This window comes from Pangasianodon hypophthalmus, chromosome 2 (assembly GCF_027358585.1).
Source record: "Pangasianodon hypophthalmus isolate fPanHyp1 chromosome 2, fPanHyp1.pri, whole genome shotgun sequence".
NCBI lineage: Eukaryota > Metazoa > Chordata > Actinopteri > Siluriformes > Pangasiidae > Pangasianodon > Pangasianodon hypophthalmus.
In genome coordinates, this window is record NC_069711.1 from 34,747,170 (window position 1) to 34,769,746 (window position 22,577).

General features: G+C 42.8%; 1 protein-coding gene across 4 annotated transcripts in view; it reads right to left on the reverse strand.

Moving 5' to 3' along the window:
* tnrc6c2 (trinucleotide repeat containing adaptor 6C2) overlaps positions 1 to 22,577 on the reverse strand; it is a 41,410-nt gene that overhangs the window by 10,897 nt on the left and 7,936 nt on the right. The window contains exons 2-17 of one of the 4 annotated variants that reach the window (XM_053228599.1): positions 21,756 to 21,912; positions 13,109 to 15,232; positions 11,677 to 11,862; positions 11,273 to 11,436; positions 10,698 to 10,775; positions 9,680 to 9,737; positions 9,471 to 9,586; positions 9,186 to 9,323; positions 8,775 to 8,894; positions 7,591 to 7,710; positions 5,986 to 6,069; positions 3,832 to 4,087; positions 3,561 to 3,692; positions 2,170 to 2,352; positions 1,912 to 2,061; positions 541 to 750 (exon numbers count right to left, since the gene is read on the reverse strand). In XM_053228599.1, coding sequence (XP_053084574.1) covers positions 541 to 750; positions 1,912 to 2,061; positions 2,170 to 2,352; positions 3,561 to 3,692; positions 3,832 to 4,087; positions 5,986 to 6,069; positions 7,591 to 7,710; positions 8,775 to 8,894; positions 9,186 to 9,323; positions 9,471 to 9,586; positions 9,680 to 9,737; positions 10,698 to 10,775; positions 11,273 to 11,436; positions 11,677 to 11,862; positions 13,109 to 15,035 — 3,922 coding nt within the window. In that variant the 5' untranslated portion in view covers positions 15,036 to 15,232; positions 21,756 to 21,912. Of the gene's footprint in view, positions 1 to 540; positions 751 to 1,911; positions 2,062 to 2,169; positions 2,353 to 3,560; positions 3,693 to 3,831; positions 4,088 to 5,985; positions 6,070 to 7,590; positions 7,711 to 8,774; positions 8,895 to 9,185; positions 9,324 to 9,470; positions 9,587 to 9,679; positions 9,738 to 10,697; positions 10,776 to 11,272; positions 11,437 to 11,676; positions 11,863 to 13,108; positions 15,233 to 16,666; positions 17,498 to 21,755; positions 21,913 to 22,577 lie in introns of those variants that run through there. The other 3 variants (XM_053228605.1, XM_034314575.2, XM_053228608.1) reach the window with 3 other exon arrangements.

Consider the following 22,577-nt stretch of genomic DNA (forward strand, 5'->3'; position numbering starts at 1 on the left):
AGGAAGTAAGGGAAAGGAGGAGAAGGAAAGGGAAGAAAGAAAGGGAAGAAAGAGGAAGGGGAAAAAAGGAAGAAAGAGGAAATAAGAGAGGGAAAGGAAGAAAGTAAGGGAATGTAAGAAAGGAAGATAGGAAGGGAAAGGAAAGGAAAGAGAGTAAGGAGAGGGAAGAGAGGAAGGATGGAGCAGAGTGGCAGGGAGGAGAAAGAAGGAGAAGTAAAGAGATGACAGGAAATAGAAAAGAAATGGACAGGGAAGGAGAAGGGAGGGACAACAAAGCAAGGAAAGAAAAGAAAAAGAAAGGAAGAGAAGAAGGAAAAGAAAGGAAGAGAAGAAGGAAAGGAAAGGAAGAGAAGAGAAGAGAAGAGAAGAGAAGAAGGAAAGGAAAGGAAGAGAAGAAGGAAAAGAAAGGAAGAGAACAAGGAAAGGAAAGGAAGAGAAGAAGGAAAAGAAAGGAAGAGAAGAAGGAAAGGAAGGGAAGAGAAAAAGGAAAGGAAAGGAAGAGAAGAAGGAAAGGAAAGAGGAAGGGAACAGGGTATAAACCTGAGGAGTAGTCTCTGCTCCAGCTGTTGCTCAGCAGTCCAGGTGTCCAGTTGCTGTTGTGTTTGTTATTAGTGAGGCCCGGCGGGGGGCGTGGCACTGTTCCAGAGCTCCGCCCACCCACAGGAATCTTCCACATCTCATTGGACAGCGAGGCCTGAGTGTGTGAGACGGAACCTGTAGACCAGGTGGACTTCATGTCTAAGAGTTTACCTGGAGGACACGGAGAGGAGGAGTGACGTCAAACTACACATCACAACTGTCTCTCTATCCCTCTGTCTGTCTGTCCATCTGTCTGTACATGTTTATATCTGTCTGTATATCTGTCTGTATATCTGTCTGTATATCTGTCTGTCTCTCTGTCTGTATATCTGTCTGTCTGTATATCTGTCTGTCTGTATATCTGTCTGTCTGTATAACTGTCTGTCTCTCTGTATATCTGTCTGTCTGTCTCTCTGTATATCTGTCTGTCTGTCTCTCTGTCTGTATGTACATGTTTATATCTGTCTGTATATCTGTCTGTCTGTCTCTCTGTATATCTGTCTGTCTGTCTGTCTGTCTCTCTGTATAACTGTCTGTCTCTCTGTATATTTGTCTGTCTGTATATCTGTCTCTCTGTCTGTCTGTATATCTGTCTCTCTGTCTGTCTGTATATCTGTCTGTCTCTCTGTATATCTGTCTGTCTCTCTGTCTGTCTCTCTACCTCTCTTTCTGTCTGTATATCTGTCTGTCTCTCTGTATATCTGTCTGTCTCTCTGTATAACTGTCTGTCTCTCTGTATATTTGTCTGTCTGTATATCTGTCTCTCTGTCTGTCTGTATATCTGTCTCTCTGTCTGTCTGTATATCTGTCTGTCTCTCTGTATATCTGTCTGTCTCTCTGTCTGTCTCTCTACCTCTCTTTCTGTCTGTCTGTCTGTCTGTCTCTCTGTATAACTGTCTGTCTCTCTGTATATTTGTCTGTCTGTATATCTGTCTCTCTGTCTGTCTGTATATCTGTCTCTCTGTCTGTCTGTATATCTGTCTGTCTCTCTGTATATCTGTCTGTCTCTCTACCTCTCTGTCTGTCTGTATATCTGTCTGTCTCTCTGTATATCTGTCTGTCTCTCTGTCTGTCTCTCTACCTCTCTTTCTGTCTGTATATCTGTCTGTCTCTCTGTCTGTCTCTCTACCTCTCTTTCTGTCTGTATATCGGTCTGTCTCTCTACCTCTCTTTCTGTCTGTATATCTGTCTGTCTCTCTGTCTGTCTCTCTACCTCTCTTTCTGTCTGTATATCGGTCTGTCTCTCTGTCTGTCTGTCTCTAAGTATATCTGTGTGCCTGGGCATATAGTCAATCCACTAACACACACACACACACACACACACACACACACCTCCGTTCCTGTCCCGGAGCAGGTAGCGATTAACGTCCTGAATGTTGGTGTTGATTGTGGGGCAGCCAGAAACACTTCCTGGGGTCACGTTGGGGTCAGACTCGGGGTCGATATTCTGCAGACCTTTCCAGGGAACTCCTGGACAAAACTCTGAGATGATAAAACAAAGATAAAGACGATGAAGTGCTCTGAAATAAAAACAGGATTAAGGATAAATCTCAGCGATCTCCGAGTGATCACTCAGAACAGCTCTGTTACCCGGAGGCCAGTTGACGTTCGACCCGTTGGCCATTTTGTCCTTAGTGTTTTTGCCCGGTGGCCAGCTCTCTGGTGCCCCCAAGGGGCTGCTGGGAGATTGGCAGCTGGACATCAGGTTATAAGGACTGAAAGAATCCTCCATCACGGGTTTAATGTTGGCAGCGTGGCTCGAGGATGGAGCACCTGAGAGAGAAAACACCACCGCTTACTGACGCTGTATTAAAGCAACCAAAAAAAAACAAATAAACAAACAAACAAACAAACAAAAAACCCCAAATATAATAAGAACAAAAAAGAAGGAGGGATTACGTTAATCATGTTCTTTATGATATCAATTCTCTTTTTCTGTTAGGAGCATATAAAATAAATAAAAGCACCAGAACGATATTAGAAGTCCAAACTTAAGATAATTCATTAATTAACTTGAATTTCTATCTATCTATCTATCTATCTATCTATCTATCTATCTATCTAATTTATTCATTTATTTGAACTACAATTTATTTATTTGATTATTTATTTATTCAGCTGATTACTTATTTTTTATTCATCATATCTTTTAATTTATTCACTTGTTTGTTATCAAATTTTTTATGATTATTTCTTATAACAAATGATATTATTTATTTATTTAATCCAACAATTTTTCACTTATCCAGTTATTTATTTATTTATCTGATTATTTACTTATTTACTTATTTATTTATTTACCTATTTGTTTGTTTATCCAAATATTTTTATATAAATATTTATTATATTATTTACATTTATTATATTATTTATCCAGTTATATATTTATCCATTTTTTAAATTTATGTTTGTATTTATTTATTTATTTATTTACATATGCATTCGTTGATTAATTGATTGACTTATTTATCTGATAATTTATTTCCATGTTGGTTTGTTTATCCAAATATTTTGATCTGAATATTCATTATATCATTATTCATCCAGTTATATATTTATTTATTTATTTGTTTGTTTAATTGATTTACTCATTTATCAGAATATTTATTATATTATTATTTATCCTGTTATTGATTTATTTATTTATTTATTTGATTGTTTGATTAAGCGACTGACTTATTCATCTGATAATTTATTTATAATTTATTCATCTGATAATTTACTCATTATTCATGTATTTACCTGTTAGTTTGTTTATCCAAATATTTTTATCTGAATATTTATTTATTTATTTATTTATTTATTTATTTATTTATTTATATTTGCTTAATTAATTGATTGATTTATTAATTGATTGATTGCTTGATTGACTTTATTTATCTGATAATTTATTTACCTAATTATTTATTGATTTAGTGATTTATCTGGCTTTATATTTTGGAATAAAAGTCCTGAACTGTAAGTCGGTTGAAATGATTTACTGGGGCTGGTGGTGGTGCTGATGGAGTCGATGGAGCTGGTGTGAGTCCACTGGGATAACCGAGACTGAGGCTGGGGCTGAGTGTCCTTCAGAGCGTCCATGCAGCCCACACCCACACTCCCATTCAGTCCAGCTGCACACACACACACACACACACACACACACACACACACACAGAAACAATAAATACATAAATCCGTTTTTATACTCAGAAGCCTCACTATGCGTTAAAGAAATGCACTGTGTTTATGGAAGCCTGGAGTGTTTCTTACACAGCGGATACGAGCTGAAGGAGCTGGGAGACGTGTGCGGCTCTTTGGTGTGCAGGTCTGACATGGAGAGGCCTGAAGAAGCCTGGGAGTTTCCTGGGAAGGTGTCCAGGTTTGGCTTGCTGAGGCTGGGGTACGAGTGAGCGGACGAGGCCTGGTGCTGCTGCTGCTGCTGCTGCTGCTTCATCAGCAAGGCCTGAGCTAACTGCCTCTGGTGCTGCTGAATCTGCTGCTGCATGTTCGAGATTGTACGTGCAACCTGCCAGAGAGAGAGAGAGAGAGAGAGAGGGATGAGAGAGAGAGAGAGAGAGAGAGAGGAAGATGGATGAGAGAGAGAGAGAGAGAGAGAGAGAGAGAGAGGGAGAGAGAGAGAGATAGAGAAAGAGAGGGATAGAGAGCGAGGGGGATGAGAGAGAGAGGGAGAGCGAGAGGGATGAGAGAGAGAGGGAGAGAGAGAGAGAGGGAGAGAGAGAGAGAGAGAGAGAGAGAGAGAGCAAGAGGGATGAGAGAGAGAGAGAGAGAGAGAGAGGGATGAGAGAGAGAGAGAGAGAGAGATAGAGAAAGAGAGAGAGAGCGAGAGGGATGAGAGAGAGAGGGAGAGAGAGAGGGATGAGAGAGAGAGAGAGAGAGAGATAGAGAAAGAGAGAGAGAGCGAGAGGGATGAGAGAGAGAGGGAGAGAGAGAGGGATGAGAGAGAGAGGGAGAGAGAGAGGGATGAGAGAGAGAGGGATGAGAGAGAGGGAGAGAGAGAGGGATGAGAGAGAGGGATGAGAGAGGGATGAGAGAGGGATGAGAGAGAGGGATGAGAGAGAGAGGGATGAGAGAGAGGGATGAGAGAGAGAGAGGGATGAGAGAGAGAGATGAGAGAGAGAGAGAGAGAGGGATGAGAGTTTAGCTAGGAGAACTGTGTAAACCTAAAATAAAAACTCACTATGGTTGGAGCAGAACATTAATGATGTCGTACTGTACCATAACATTGGGTTACAGTGTGGTTGGGATACAATCCTGGGATAAAGAGTTGAGGTGGATTTTGGGATTTAGTATGGTGGGATTAAAAACACTGGGTGGAATGTTGGAATACATAATGGTGCATATAAAACGCTGGGGCAGAATGTTGGGATACGGTAGCGTTGGAATAAAATGTTGTGATAGAGTAGAGTTGGAAAAAAAAAATGCTGGTGCGGAATTTTGGGACATGGTTAAAATAAAATGTTGGGGGGAATTTTGGGATACAGTTTGGCTTAGATAGGTGGAATGTTGGGATACTATAATGCTGGAATAAAATGTTGATTTGGAATGTTGGGATACATTAGGGTTGGAATAAAATGTACATAAAATGGTTGGCAGGAATGCTGGGGTGGAATGCTGGGATACAACAAAGTTGGAATAATATGTTGATTTGGAATGTTGGGATACAGTAGGGTTGGAAAAAATGTATATATAAAACGTTTGGCTGGAATGTTGGGGTGGAATGTCGGGATACAGTCGGGATAATGCTGGAATAAAATGTTGATTTGGAATGTTTGGATACAGTACTGTCGGAATAAAATGTTGATTTGGAATGTTGGGATAGAGTAGGGTTGGAATTAAACATTGAGGTGGAATAAAATGCTGATTTGGAATGCTGGGATACAGTAGTTTTGGAATAAATCGTTGAGGTGGAATTTTGGGATACAGTAGTGTTTGAATAAAATGTTGATTTGGAATGTTGGGATACAGTAGAGTTGTAAAAAAAAAAATCTTGAGGCAAAATGTTGGAGCAGAATGTTGGGGTACATTATGGCTGAGATAAAATGTTATGATGGAATTCTGGGATACGGCAGTGGAATTCTGGGATACGGCAGTGTGGTAGAAAATATCTTGGGGTGGAATTTTGAGGCAGAACACTGGGATGCAGTAGGTTTGAGATAGAATGCTGGTGTAGAATTTTTTGGGATACGGTAGTGCTGTAAAAAAATCTTGTGGTGAAACTGTAGGGTGGAATTTTGGGGAGAAATTCTGGGATTAAATATTAATATTAATAAAATATTGAGGCTGTCAATTTTTTTAATGACACAAATGTGAATTACATAGAAGTGTAATTTGAAAAGATGGTGTGTGTGTGAGTGTGTGTGTGTGTATATGTGTGTGTGTATATGTGTGTGTGTGTTTCCTCACTTGCTGCTCCTGTTGTCTAATGGGACCAGAAACATTTCGCTGAGCTTGCATCATCTGCTGCTGAATCTGCAAACGCTGATATGCCTGAGAGAGAGAGAGAGAGAGAGAGATAGAGAGGGGGGAAAGAGAGAGAGTGAGAGAGAGAGAGAGAGAGAGAGGAGGAGGGAGTGAGAGAGATAGAGGAGGGGTGAGACGAGGGGGCATGATGTGTGAGAGAGAGAGAGAGAGAGAGAGAGAGAGAGAGAGAGGAGGAGGGAGTGAGAGAGATAGAGGAGGGGTGAGACGAGGGGGCATGATGTGTGAGAGAGAGAGAGAGATAGAGAGAGAGAGACAGAGAGGAGGAGGGAGTGAGAGAGATAGAGAAGGGGTGAGACGGGGGGGCATGATGTGAGAGAGAGAGAGACAGAGACAGAAGAGAAGGGAGAGAGGGAGAGGGAGAGGGGAGAGAGAGAGAGAGAGAGACAGTAGAGAAGGAAGAGAGAGGGAGAGAGAGAGAGAGAGAGAGAGAGAGAGAGGAGAAAGGGCACGATGAGAGAGAGAGAGACAGAGACAGAAGAGAAGGGAGAGAGGGAGAGAGAGAGCGAGATAGAGGAGAAAGTGAGATGGGGGGCAAGATGAGAGAGAAGCAGAGAGACAGAAGAGGAGGAGGAAGAGAGGGAGAGAGAGACAAAGACAGAGAGGAGGAGGAGGAGAGAGAGAGAGAGATAGAGGAGGGGGTGAGACAAGAGGGGAGGGCAAAACGAGAAAGAGAGAGAGAGAGAGAGAGGCAGAAGAGAGCGGAGGCGGGGTGAGATGGAGGAAGAGAAAGAGACAGAAAGAGAGAAAAACCAGAAGGTAATGGAGGAATACCATTAAAAAGAGAAAACGCGTCATGGTCTGTACATTTCTAAACACCAGAATTCACAGACAGAGCAGGAAAAAAAAAAAAACGGAGTATCTGCTGCCTCCCACACACATTTCCACCGTTACGCCATCACTCCTTCTATTACTCTTTTTCTCTCTTACTCATTTCCTTTATAAATTCCTTCCTCATCCACTTTCTTGATTCCGTCACTGAGTCACTGTTTTCTGCAATCACACCCTTCTTCCTTCCTTCTCACAACACTGAAATACGGTGTGGCCGGGATCAAATGTTGGGGATAAAAATGATGTTTGAATACAAACTTTAAGCCGGAATGTCGGGCTACGGTAGGCTTGGGATAAAATGCTGGGTTGGAATTCTGTTATACAGTATGTTTGGGAAAAAATGTTGGTCAGGATTGTTGGAATATAAAATATTGGGCTGAAATGATGGGATACGCTGGAATATTGGGATAAAATGTTGGAACATGCGGGAACGCTGGAATATTGGGATAAAATGTTTGGCTGAAATGTTGGGATATGGTATGGGGCGGAATAAAATATCGGGCTGGAACTTTGGAATACTTTATCACTGGAATATGGTATCATCCGTTCCTAATTCCGTCACTGAGTCACTCTGTCCATCTGTTACACACCCTCATTCCCTCAATCACAAGATTCCTCATTCCATCCTTTTCCTTAGTGTCAGTCATTCCCTCCATCAGTCCCTCCCTCTCCCATTCCCTCTCCCATTCCGTCTCTCACCATCTGCAGCTGTTGGAGTTGGTAAAGCAGGGTCATCTGTTGAGGATTTATCGGTGAGGTTAAAAGTGCAGGATTCAGGCCAATGTTTTTTGCTGCAAACTGCAAGAGCTGTGCTTGAACCTGAACAACAAGAACAGATTACAGTACAGTGAGAATCACGTTCACTTCCACTACAGCCTCGTAAATAACGTCATGGGAAAAAAAGCGGGGGTACATCATGGATGAGGGAAAAATGTTGTGGCGAATCCCTGAGGTCCTGTATTGCTAGAGCGGAATGCTGAGCTAAATTGTGGGAGAGGAACGTTGGGATATTGTATTGTTTGAATAAAATTTTGGAGCATCATGTTTAAGCAGAATATTTTGGGGCGGAATGTTTGGAATAGAATATACAGCCCGGATATTAGGATACAGTACAACTGAGATGAAATGAACATTGGGTCGGAATGTTGGGATACTGTATGGTTCGGTTAATATTTTGGGCCTGAATGTTGGGATATAGGATGCATGGGATAAGATATTGGGCTGTAATCTTGGGATACAGCATGACTGGAATAAAATGCTGGGCCAGGATGATGGGATACAGTATGGTTGGGATAAAGAGATTGGCTGGAATGCTGTGATACAAAATGTTGGGCTGGATTGTTGAAATACAGTTGGGATTTGACAAAATGCTGGGTTTACATGTTGGGATGGAATGCTGGGAAACAGTTCGATCGAGCTGACATACTGGGCCGGAATGTTGGGACACAGTACGGTTGAGCGGAAACATTGGGCCGGAATGTTGGGACACAGTATGGTTGAGCTGAAACATTGGGCCGGAATGCTGGGAAACAGTTCGATCGAGCTGACATACTGGGCCGGAATGTTGGGACACAGTACGGTTGAGCTGAAACATTGGGCCGGAATGTTGGGACACAGTATGGTTGAGCTGAAACATTGGGCCGGAATGCTGGGACACAGTTCGATCGAGCTGACATACTGGGCCGGAATGTTGGGAAACAGTACAGTCGAGCTGACACACTGGGCCGGAATGCTGGGACACAGTTCGGTTGAGCTGAAACACTGGGCTGGAATGTTGGGAAACAGTATGATTGAGCTGAAACACTGGGCCGGAATGACGGGAGACAGTACGGTAGGGATGCAATGCTGGGCTGGAATTTTTGGAGTAAAAACATCTTACACACCTGAGGGGAGAGAAACTGAGGCACTTGAGCACGTAGTGGGGGATGATGGGCGGAGTTTAGTGCTTGAGGGGGCGGAGCCCTGGATTGTGCTGCTCCATTACTGCCAAACATTCCATTCATCTGTGAAAGAGAGAAAGATGAAAAAAATACACACTCTTTAATATATTTTATTTATATTTATAATTTTCAACAATTTCCAAGGTGCTTTACATAAAATTACAAACTACAGGTAATAGTAGTAATACTATATTAAACAACACACACACACACACACACACACACACACACAAACAATTCAACATTAAAAAAAGCAAGAAATAAGACAAATTATACAACATAAAAAAATTAATAAAATGCACTTTAACCAATGAAAAGTTTTCTGGAATTTTTATTAATATTCGGCTCACTCACCTGTCTGCTGTTCATGTTTTGCATTAGTCCTGGTGAGACTCCGCCCATGCCGTGGCTAGGAAGGCTGCTATTGGTCAGTTTGAGGCCAGGAGAATGAATAAAGGGTGATGTGGGCGTGTCATCCGATAATCCGCCGTCCTTATAAACACACAGCAGAAAACAGGTCAACTCAGGACATGTTTATATCTGTGTGTGTGTGTATGTGTGTGTGTGTGTGTGTGTGTGTGTGTGTGTATGTGTGTAGGTGTGTGTGTATGTGTGTGTGTGTGTGTTAAAGCTCAGTACCTTGTCCAGGAAGGCGGTTCGGTCCAGTGACGAGTCTTTCGAGAGGTTTGGAGGGCGACACAACAGCGTCCTCATCCCTCGCTTTTCTCCATCGCTCTTTTTCTCCAGCAGAGCGCCTAAACACAGACCGAAAAATGAGCCAAAGTGTGTGTGTGTGTGTGTGTGTGTGTGTGTGTGTGTTTGTAAATATGTGTGAGTTTGACACTTACTCATAGCCTGGTCCAGATTCATGTTGTTACTTCTCAGTGCCTCCTCTGCAGGATCCCGCTGAAACACACACACACACACACACACACACACACACCTAATGTAATACACAACTGAATTAAAAAGCCCAATTAACAACCTGGTTAAAAAGTGATTTTAAAATGGATTTAAGGAGAATTTAAGGTGGTATTTAAGGTGGATATAACAGATTTAAGGTGGATTTAAAGTAGATTTAATGGGATTTGGGGTTTAGAGAATTTAAGGTGGTATTTAAGGTGGATTTAAGATGGGGTTAAGGAGATTCAGGTGGTCTTCAAGGAGAATTTAAGGTGGTATTCATGGTGAATTTAAAATGGATAAAAGGTGGAATTAAGTTGGTGATTAACAGATGTATGGCGGTATTTAAAACAGATTTAAGCTGAATATAAGATTATATTTAAGGCAGATTTAAGGCAGCACTGAAAATGGATTTAGGGTGATATTTAAGGTGACATTTAAAGTGGATTCAAGTTGCATTTCAGGTGGTATTTAGGGTGGATTTAAGGCGGTATTTAAGATGGATTTACGATGATATTTAAGGTGACATTAAAAGTGGATTCAAAGGGTACTTAAGGTGGATTTAAGTTGCATATCAGGTAGTATTTAGGGTGGATTTAAGGCGGTATTGAAGATGTATGCAAGATATATTTAAGGTGGTATTTAAGATGGACTTCAAGTGGATTTAAGATGGCATTTAGGGTAGAATTAAGGTGGTATTTCAAGGGGATTCAAGATAGTATTTAACATGGGCTGTAAGGTGTATTTAAGGAGGTATTTAAGGTGGTATTACACTTTAATAGAATTTAATACACCAATATTTCAAGGAACTTGTCTATAAAGCTCCAGGTTTTCTTGGATACAAATGAACCATGGCTCTGTATTTGTATATCTTTACTCTTTGCTATTTCCCAGTGTAAAATGTTTATGATATCTCACATGAAAACCATAAACATCTGATATGAAGGTTATTTGGTAGCTTACAGGGAAGCCCATGTCCGTGAGCTGCTTGATCAGTCGGTTCATGATCCAAACTTCATCCTGTTTGGTTGGGATTTTCCCCTGAGAAGAGAAAAAAAACCCACACACAAATCATTAATAAATGAATAAATAATAATTGAATAAATAAAAATTAAATGCTTACAATGAATAGAATAAATAAAGAACTTTAAAACATATAATATTTTTATAATAAATACTAGCAGTTGATTCTTCATATTCGACATAATGAATCATACTTTATAAATAAATAAAGATTATGAATTTAAACTTAAGTGACCGAACAAACATTTGATAATTAATTAATGAACAATTAATGAAAGAATGAATTGATCTGCATTGAGAAGAACCTCCAGTGGTATTAATAATAAATAAATTAAATAGATAATATCAAAATAAAGTTCCTATATTGAAGATACTATCTTTAAAAAGTGCTGTTTTCCTGTTTTCTATTTTTGAGCAGTACTTTAACAAAAAACAATTAATTAATTAATTAGTTAAACCAATTAACCCAATATGTTGCTGTTTGATGTTAATTGAGATGTGTAAATGGCTCGTACCTTCTGTAGGCCTTTCTTGGGCTGATTCCAGGAACTACAGGAAGAAGTGTTGTCCTGGGAGGTGGGGCTAGTCCACATGTCCCCATCCTCAGCATCCCATTGGCTGCTGCTAACGCTGATCTCCTCCCCGCCGGACCCCCAGCTGTCTTGCATAGATTTGGGGGCTGTGGGAAAAAAAAAGAGCAAAATCAAAAATTCTTTTTAAAAACAAGAAAACAATGACTTTACAATGTCATAGATATGCAGTCCAACCACTAGGGGTTAGTAAGGTTCAAAAACAACATTACCAATTTTTTACCAATTTTACCATTTTTACCAATATTTCTAAAGCTTGTAAAATCACACACACATTAACTTTAACACAAATTAAGAAGTTGATACATTCCCAGAATCCCAGATCTCACCTGGTTTGGAGGTTCCTGAGCCTCTGCCGAAGGTTCCACTGGATTCGTGGCTGTTTTCTCCCCAGACTCCGGCGGCTTTGGGGGACTTCACCCAGGCAGCAGTGCCGTTATCCACCGTGGGGCTCGAGGAATCCGGTTCCCCCCAGGACTCAGATTTGGGCTGAACATTGGGGAGCTCCCCCCAGCCTACAAATAAACAGTCTGTTTACTAGCTAGCAGTGAAGGTTGTCATATTGTTCTGGGCTGTTTAGATATCTAATCTTTATTTTTAGCATAATAAACAATATTTTGGCAAACATGTCTGGAGATTCTCCTAATTAAAAAGGAAGGTGATGCACCAGAGAAGGTACAATTGCCACTGGAAAAACATTTTAAGTATTTTTCCAGTGTAAACAAGTCATTTTGAACCGAATAGACAACAAATGGTTAAGAGTACTCCTTAAAACTTTTCACGTGTTTTCACGTCAATTACGCAATTCTTTGTTCGTTAATGCAGAAACAACGTTTTTAAAAAAAAAATACCAGTAAGCCTGAATGAGCCTGAAATGAAAAAAAAAAATACTAGAAATGAAAACTTTCTCCGTGGCCTGGCACCCGAATATTTGTTTGCATCGTTCTGCAGGGAAAAAAAAAAGTAGTAACACAATCTCATAAATGCAGAGTGGAGCACAGAGCCTGCTCTCAGGAGGACAGAGGAAAAAAAAATACAGACAGCAAACGTCTTTGTCTGCCATCGCTCCTGAACGCTGCCAAGAACAGAAATAGAAAGCTTTCATGGGGCCGGGAGCAGGGCCCGAGGGCCGATTCTGTCAAGCCAAACACAAGGCGGACGTGTCTTTTTAACTGCAGGACGCAGGCCAGCTGGCAGCGAAGCAGTGCAGAATGCATGCCATCACATGGTTCTGTTAAAGCTCTGAAACAGAACTCCTGCATCAAGCTCACTCCTGACAGCCAGGCTAGTGCCAGCTCTGGGGAAAGAGCTCCTTCAAGCTCTCATTACATTCACACACACACACACACACAGGAGATTTTTTGTAGCTTACTTCAGATTTATATCATGTGACTGCTGAACTCTGGATTCTGACTGGTCAGGAGATGTTCATTAATTTTCTATAACAGCAGCTCTGACAGTAGTGCAGCTGCAAATCACAGGTTTATATTAATGTGCTCGTTCTAATACGTTATTGTTTATATAGTAACATTTCATTCACAAGGAATCGTTGATATGGTGAAGTTTTCTGTACGGAAGGAGTCTCCAGTGTCAGTGCTTTGTAACAGTCAGAGGAAAAGCTGTAACTTTAACTTGTCTGACACCTTCAGGACAGAGGAGTTTACGGTTTATTCCTTACTTAGCAAACTAGTGACACTGTAATTGTGCTATTCGGTACACAATGATTTCGCTTTCTAAACCAAAACATATAACTTCACTTACTTGGGTTCACCTTGGGCATCCTATTTTGAGGAGGTCCTAGCTGGTTAGGAGAACCATTGCTTTTGCCGTCAGAGTGGTTCGGAGTCTGACTGTGGCTGTGGTGGTTAGGCCCTGTATGGTTGATGCTGTTGCCCCCATTGTTGCTGGTAGCTGGGTTGCCCTGGGAGGAGGGGTTATTTCTGTCCCACATGTTTACACAGGTTCTGTAGGAATTAGGATCTCCCCAAGTGGCAGTTCCATCATCAATCTCCATTTTCCTTCGGATTGAGGAAGGGGAAGGCTCTTCCCAGCCTGTAGCCTCGTCCCCTGGATCCTGCCTTCCTGTAGACCTCCAGCCAGAACCACTCTGCTTCACAGAGTTTGGGCCACCCCAAGACCCCATGGATTCTTGAGGATTCTTTCCACCCCAACCCTGTACAGGACCATTTGGGCGTTGCGAGTCACGCCAATTTTCACCTCCTGGTGGAGCCGCTTTCCCCCAGCCCTTCTGGGTTTCCTTCCAGCTCCCTCCATCTCCATCCCAAGAGGAAGTACGTGAACCTTCCATCCTCCCTTCTGAAGGCTCTCCCCAATCTCCACTTGCACAATTTCCCCAGCCTGAGGAAGAACTATGCCCATTTCCTCCAGGTTGTGCCTTTACTTGGGAAGGACCATCATCCCAGGTTGAAGACTTGTCCTCTGATCCCCAAAACTGGCCACTAGAACCATTGGTGCTGGGGCCATCTGGCACTGGCTCACCCCAACTACCAACAGAGCCATTGGACACTTTCTTATTAGCAGGTGGCTCTCCCCACCCAGTGCTTGCTTGATTTGTTGGTGAGGATGATCCTCCCCAGCGTGGTGTTGGCATAACTCGAGAAAGCCCCTCAGTCTTGCTCCCAGAGTCCATCCTAGGAGGTACATTTAGGTTGGGATTGGCACATCCTGCATGAGGTGGTGATCCAGTTGAAGGTGCATTAGAGGAAGTACCCCAAGCTTCAGTGCCACCCTCATCCTTGGAGCCAAGATTTTCATCCATTTCCCAGACTGTATGCTGCCGGACAGGGGTTTGTCCCCAGCCGGAGTTGCACAGCACACGAGGATCTAGGTCCTGCCTTGGCAGAAGTGGAACATCCATACTGGAGGACCTTTCTCTCTGACTTTCACGTCCTTCACTGCTGTCCTTGCTACCTTCGCTGCCTGGAGCATCAGTCCCCCAGGAATTCATTGACTCCTGAGTGGGACCATCATTTGCATCCCACCTGGTACCTTCGGTGCTTGACTGTTTGCTCCAATGGCCCCAGTTTGCCTCACCTCCCCCCTGTCCCCAAGAGGAGATGCCACCAGAATCCCAGCCTGAGTCTTTTGATTCTCCACTCTTGGCGTCTCCATTACCCCACCGAGCAGTACCATCTTCAGTGGCTGGCTCAGTGGGTGACTGACTCATATTTCTCCCCCAACCATCAGCAGGGCTCATTGGCTCTGTTTTAGTGTTCAATCCATCAGTTTTAAGGTTCGGGGGCTCCATGCTGAAAGTCATGCTTTTTGGGGACTGGTGCTGCTCCGGGGTGTCTGGGTTTCCCCAAGCACAGTCTCCTACAAGGTTTCCATTTCCATTGGTGCCTTGAATAGGTGCGACGCCTCCTGGGCCGCAGACATTGGATGGGACTGAACTTGACCCACCCATACCCCCAGGCCTGGTCCCCACCCCTGGGCCATCATGTCCGAGTACGGGCCACGCGGCAGGGTTAGCGCTGGGGTTCAAGTTTATATTTGAAGAGCCCCAATTGGACTGGCCTCTGGTACCCATGGACAAATCAGGTTTGCCCTCAGAGGCCCAACCCCTGTTGGGGCCACCCTGACTAGAGAACATACTTGAGGAGTGATTAACACTGGCTTTGCTGATTGGGTAGTGGCTGTGTTGGCTAGCTCCTGTAGCCATACTCATGCTGCTATTCACGACTGCTGACGTGTCAGCATCCAATACACATTCTAATGACTCTGGGGAACTGGAAGTCCGAGTTTCAGTGTCCTTTTCATCAATAATCACTTGATTCGAATTGGTACAGCTGCTGCGGGTGGTGGTTGGATTGCCCCAAAGCAAATTCTCATGCTGGGCTCCCAGGCCACTCTGATTGGGCAGCACTGTAAAGACAGGAAAAAGCAAAAAGATGATAAGACATCTTGATAACAGGTGTGTACACACAAGCCATGTTTACATGCAGCCTATTTAATAATTCATGAGTAATCTGAACAACAGATTATACAATTTAATCAGAACGGAGTAATCTGCAAGAAATTTCAACCTAATCAAACTGCTCAACAGTAAGTCACATTTAAGAATCAAACAATCAGGTAAAATAAAGCTACAGATTACAGATAATAAGAAAATAATTGTGAGGCTCAAAGATTACTAAAATTAACCTGGGAATGTTCCTAGGTCCTGGGAATCTGCAACTGGAATAATTTTAACTGGATTGACAAAACCTCAGCCTGAGAACTAGTGAAAACACTTCCCTTTAGCATAGAAAAAAGTATCTGACAGTGATCTATGGCTTTTTCCTTCCACTACACCAGATATTTGTCATACACGCCTAGCTTTTTTCCAGATTATTGCAATGCTCCCTGGACCGTGTCACTGGTCATATTAGATGAAGCACATCCATGTATATAATATTACACATCTTTAGAAGCATCTGGAAAAGAAGCGCCATTACTCATTTTCGCCAGACCTGCAAGGAAAGCTGAAGTGGAAATGGAGGTTCATTTATTTGCATGAAACCGAGAGCAGTCCCTCATCCATCATTCCCCACACTCCGCTAGCTCGCTATAAAACTCAGAACCACATCGCTACTGTAGATCACCGTAGGGTTGGAGAACTCAGAATCGACGTGTAGTTTACTTCTCAGGCAGCGTAATCAATCATGAGACAGCAGGTAATCAATAGTGTTGTGAAATGATGGCGGAAAACAGGCTGGAAGGCATTGATCTTGGAATGCAAATGCAACCGAGGCTTTCGCTCTGCTACTGAGAGCGTGTTTACTTCCCAAAAGGCAAACTTCAATTCATTATTAATTAATTAAGCCACAAAAGAGACTGGGCTTTTGCTAGAGCTAGCAACAGCAATATGTTTTTTTTTGTCTTACCTTCAGGCTTCATTTCATTAAAGCTGTATAATTTATCATTCGTGATCAACGCAACCATCAATCAATGGCACAAAAAGCATCGAATAGGTTTAACTCTACGTTCAACGTCAAGCAAAAATGCACCCGGTTTGTCAAAATAAAAATTTTTTCGCCTTCATGCCGCCTTATCCACGTTCCCCAGGCGTCCTTATCTCACAGACACGAGGCCTCGCTGAATTTCAGCTCAACCCATGCCAAAAGAACCTTGCAGCCTGAACTGGAGCGCTGCTGCTTGCGTACAAACAGAAACGCTGCTTCTAAAACGTGAGATGAAAACAGAAAACAGAATTGATTCACGTTGATGCACCTTTTTTTATCCTCTGTGATCTGCACAAATTCGAAATACGCAACCAAAAACACAAGTCATATCATCAAAAAAAAAACTTGACCGTACCAAAACCCAAGCCCACACGCTTCGGTATTTGCAAAAAAGGTGGTCATGAAAGAAGCATTCATGTATCCGTAACTTCGCATTCCCGGGTCCAGAGGCGCAAGAACCGGATATAATCAGTAATCACAACAAATCTACGCAGAAAGACGCCTTTGATTGGTCGACCGCCAGCCTCGGAACTGCGATCACGCTTCGACAAAGGAGCAGTTCACATCTTAAAATCTGGGACGTCGTCATGTTTTTCCGTCGGAAAAGATTGCTTTCCCAGACTGCAGTCTAGCTTTGGCTCCAGGATCAAACGGCTCTTTAAAGGGGAAACGGGATTCAGAAATGAAACAGCGAGCGGCTGTTTGGGTTAAAACAGGTTAAAAAAGCTCGGATGTCCTTCAGCTCGACTCGACTGGCAAAACCTGAAATGCCTTCAGAGCAGCGCTGGCGTCCGTTCAGCACCTCAATAGCTTAATTTATTTTGTCTGGAATTTTCAGTAACAGAGAAGAAATCAGGACTACTGAGACGATCCAGGAGCGCCTTCTTTTCCTGGCTGTCTCTCCGAACACGACGCCATTTTATCAGCGCTGAAACGCAGCCAAGAGAACGAGGCTTTCTGTCTCAATCGCTCTCTTTTTCTTCCCCCTTTATATCCTTGTCCTCACAAACTCCTCACACTCTCTCCTTTCCTCCTGTCTCACTTACAAGGACGGGGGAAAAAAAAACACAACAAACAGATGACATGATAAATTAATCATGACCTGCAGGCAAGCGTGTTTTTTTTTTTTTTTTTTTACTTCCTTGTTTGGGTTGCAAGGACACCAGGAGGAAACAAAAACAGAAAAATATGATGAAGGGATAAAAAGGAAAAAAAAAAATGGAGGATGGGACGGATGGAAAAGCGGGAATGTGGGTACCTGGAGAGAGCGTCGGAATGAGCATGCTGAGCAAAAAGAGGCTGTTTTTATTCACAGCCATCTGAGCTTCATGTTGAACCGATGCCAAGAATGTGTGTGTGTGTGTGTGTGTGTGTGTGTGTGTGTGAGATTAGCAACATGTCTGCCTAGCTATTTTTTCAACTCATTGATCAATTGTATTTTTCTAAAAAGTAAAACTGCCTCATAAGGTTTGTATCAATAATCAATTAAATGATATATTGTGATATTCGTTTTCATGTTTCATAAATATCAATAACTAATACACCCGCGTTAGCAAGCTACATATGCTACCGTAACCTTTAGCTAAAAACCGCTAATCAGACACAATTGAGGTTATTTACGGCTAAAATGAAACCCAACAACAAAATAAATTCCTTGAACTTCAAACGTTACATTAAAATAAAACATGGATTTGGGCGTTCGGGTCAATTTTTTTGTGACAAAAAAGTAACATTCTTCCATTTCCTTCTGTATTAAACTGACTTGGGGGCGGAGCTACGTACCATCAAAGTTTGCGATGTCACTAAATAACCTCCACAGTTTTTTCAGCCAATCACATTCAATATGCAAATGATCAGAGGATGACGATGTGATACCTCGAAACCTTGAGCCACTTTTAGTTGTCATGGTAACATTAAAATAAATCAGTGAGAACATAACGATGATGTAAATCGAGACTTGGAGAATAAAATCTCACCGTGCTGAGCTAGCTTACTAGCAGCTAACTAGCCAGCTAGCTACATTAGCTAATCTTGGTGATACGGGATATAGCGAGAGGATGTGGGGGCGTGTCCTATTTGCATATTCATACATTATATTCATAGTTCCTACGTTATTTAGTTAATTCTCTTAGACTTTAAAATTATATTAAAAATATTTTTATCCCGTATAGATCATATTAATTATTTAAAATTAAAATATAATATTGTAATAACAATGTTGTAAACAATAAATTAGATAATTAATGTCATTAACGTGATTTTTTTAAAAACAAACAAAAAATAAACAAAAAAATAGTACTATTAATATTACTATTACTAATTCCCTTTAATGTTATTTGAGATTTTTAAAAATAATTTTAAAATTATATATTAAATATGAAAAATATATTTTTGGCTGAATGGTAGAGCTGTCAGTCATCAAAGAAAAAAGCACTTTTAACGCTTTTTTAAATATATATATTTATTTAAAATATTTCAATAACAGTGTTTAAATAGTTAAAATTATAAAAATTTCCAAAAAATCTATAAAATATTGAAACGAAAATGTTTTTGTTGTTACGTAGTCTTTCTGTCTTTCCTGACAAACAAAACATAAACGCCTAATTTAAATAAGAACTTTAATAACTTAAACACCATCATCACTCCACAGTGGGCGTGTCCCAAACCGCACATCCCCCATTCACTATATAGTGCACAATAACACCATCATCACTCCACAGTGGACGTGTCCCAAACCGCACACCCCCTATTCACTATATAGTGCACAATAACACCATCATCACTCCACAGTGGGCGTGTCCCAAACCGCACACCCCCTATTCACTATATAGTGCACATTAACACCATCATCACTCCACAGTGGACGTGTCCCAAACCGCACACCCCCTATTCACTATATAGTGCACTTAAACGCCATTATCACTCCACAGTGGACGTGTCCCAAACCACACACACCCTATTCACTATATAGTGCACATAAACGCCATCATCACTCCACAGTGGGCGTGTCCCAAACCGCACATCCCCTATTCACTATATAGTGCACAATAACACCATCATCACTCCACAGTGGGCGTGTCCCAAACCGCACACCCCCTATTCACTATATAGTGCACAATAACACCATCATCACTCCACAGTGGGCGTGTCCCAAACCACACACCCCCTATTCACTATATAGTGCACATTAACACCATCATCACTCCACAGTGGACGTGTCCCAAACCGCACACCCCCTATTCACTATATAGTGCACATTAACACCATCATCACTCCACAGTGGACGTGTCCCAAACCGCACACCCCCTATTCACTATATAGTGCACTTAAACGCCATTATCACTCCACAGTGGACGTGTCCCAAACCGCACATCCCCTATTCACTATATAGTGCACATTAACACCATCATCACGCCACAGTGGGCGTGTCCCAAACCACACACCCTATTCACTATATAGTGCACTTAAAAGCCATCATCACGCCACAGTGGACGTGTCCCAAACCGCACACCCCCTATTCACTATATAGTGCACAATAACACCATCATCACTCCACAGTGGGCGTGTCCCAAACCGCACACCCCCTATTCACTATATAGTGCACATTAACACCATCATCACTCCACAGTGGACGTGTCCCAAACCGCACACCCCCTATTCACTATATAGTGCACTTAAACGCCATTATCACTCCACAGTGGGCGTGTCCCAAACCGCACATCCCCTATTCACTATATAGTGCACATTAACACCATCATCACGCCACAGTGGGCGTGTCCCAAACCACACACCCTATTCACTATATAGTGCACTTAAAAGCCATCATCACTCCACAGTGGGCGTGTCCCAAACCACACACACCCTATTCACTATATAGTGCACATAAACGCCATCATCACTGCACAGTGGGCGTGTCCCAAACCGCACATCCCCTATTCACTATATAGTGCACATAAACACCATCATCACTCCACAGTGGGCGTGTCCCAAACCACACACCCTATTCACTATATAGTGCACTTAAAAGCCATCATCACTCCACAGTGGGCGTGTCCCAAACCACACACACCCTATTCACTATATAGTGCACATAAACGCCATCATCACTCCACAGTGGGCGTGTCCCAAACCGCACATCCCCTATTCACTATATAGTGCACATAAACACCATCATCACGCCACAGTGGGCGTGTCCCAAACCGCACATCCCCTATTCACTATATAGTGCACATTAACGTCATCATCACTCCACAGTGGGCGTGTCCCAAACCACACACCCCCTATTCACTATATAGTGCACATAAACACCATAATCACTCCACTGTGGGCGTGTCCCAAACCGCACATCCCCTATTCACTATACAGTGCACATTAACACCATCATCACGCCACAGTGGGCGTGTCCCAAACCACACACCCTATTCACTATATAGTGCACTTAAAAGCCATCATCACTCCACAGTGGGCGTGTCCCAAACCACACACACCCTATTCACTATATAGTGCACATAAACGCCATCATCACTCCACAGTGAGCGTGTCCCAAACCGCACATCCCCTATTCACTATATAGTGCACATAAACGCCATCATCACTCCACAGTGGGCGTGTCCCAAACCGCACATCCCCTATTCACTATATAGTGCACAATAACACCATCATCACTCCACAGTGGGCGTGTCCCAAACCGCACACCCCCTATTCACTATATAGTGCACATTAACACCATCATCACTCCACAGTGGACGTGTCCCAAACCGCACACCCCCTATTCACTATATAGTGCACTTAAACGCCATTATCACTCCACAGTGGGCGTGTCCCAAACCGCACATCCCCTATTCACTATATAGTGCACATTAACACCATCATCACTCCACAGTGGACGTGTCCCAAACCACACACCCTATTCACTATATAGTGCACTTAAAAGCCATCATCACTCCACAGTGGGCGTGTCCCAAACCACACACACCCTATTCACTATATAGTGCACATAAACGCCATCATCACTCCACAGTGGGCGTGTCCCAAACCGCACATCCCCTATTCACTATATAGTGCACATAAACACCATCATCACGCCACAGTGGACGTGTCCCAAACCGCACATCCCCTATTCACTATATAGTGCACATAAACGCCATCATCACTCCACAGTGGGCGTGTCCCAAACCACACACCATATACACTATATAGTGCACTTAAAAGCCATCATCACTCCACAGTGGGCGTGTCCCAAACCGCACACCCCCTATTCACTATATAGTGCACATTAACACCATCATCACGCCACTGTGGGCGTGTCCCAAACCGCACATCCCCTATTCACTATATAATGCACATTAACACCATCATCACTCCACTGTGGGCGTGTCCCAAACCGCACACCCCCTCAGTCATAGCGCGCACACGCACACACACACACACACACGTGTTCTGACCTGTGAAGTGCCGGTTGGTGTGTTGATGGAATCCCTCTTTAATGGAGGAATGTCTATGGAGGGGTTACGAGCAGGAAACTGCAGGGGCTCATGGGAAACACAGGAACAGGAAGTGCTAGAGCTGCCATTAGCGCTGATATACAGGAAGTGGATGATTCTGAAAAACAAAACATACAGGAGGAAGATGCTAAGGAAAGAGCCGAGCATAGAAAACTCATTTACATAATTTCCCATTTTGGCCAATCAGATTAGATTTCCTCTTCCCCTGCTGACCAATCAGCTTGGATTTCCTGCTTACCTGCTGATTCCCCATCAGCCAATTAGTATTCTTTCCCTTTCCTCTCTAAGCCAATCAGCTCGGATTTCCCATTCCTCTCAACCAATCATCTTCTCTCACTTCTCTCCCTATCGACCAATTCTGTTCATCTGTCAACCAATCAGCTGAGATCTTCTTTCATCCATTCACAATCCAGCTCATCTTCACTCACAATCATCTCCTCTCACAATTAATCCACTCCATCAACCAATCAGCTCGACTGTCTCTTGCCTCATCATCCAATCAGATCAGTTTTCCCGTTCAGCATCAACCAATCAGCTTCAGCTCTGCTTTTCCCATTTCCGTGTCAACCATTCGGCTTACCATTTCCACCCCCCTCCACGACACCCCCACCCCTCACCCCCCAGCCAATGAGCTTGTCCGAGTCATCTCCCTGATGACCAATCAGACGTCTCGGTGGTCTTTGCCCCTCTCTCTCGCCGCCCCTCCCCCGCTCCGTCTCGCTCATTGTGCTCATTGTTCAGCGCTGAATAAATTACAGGAAG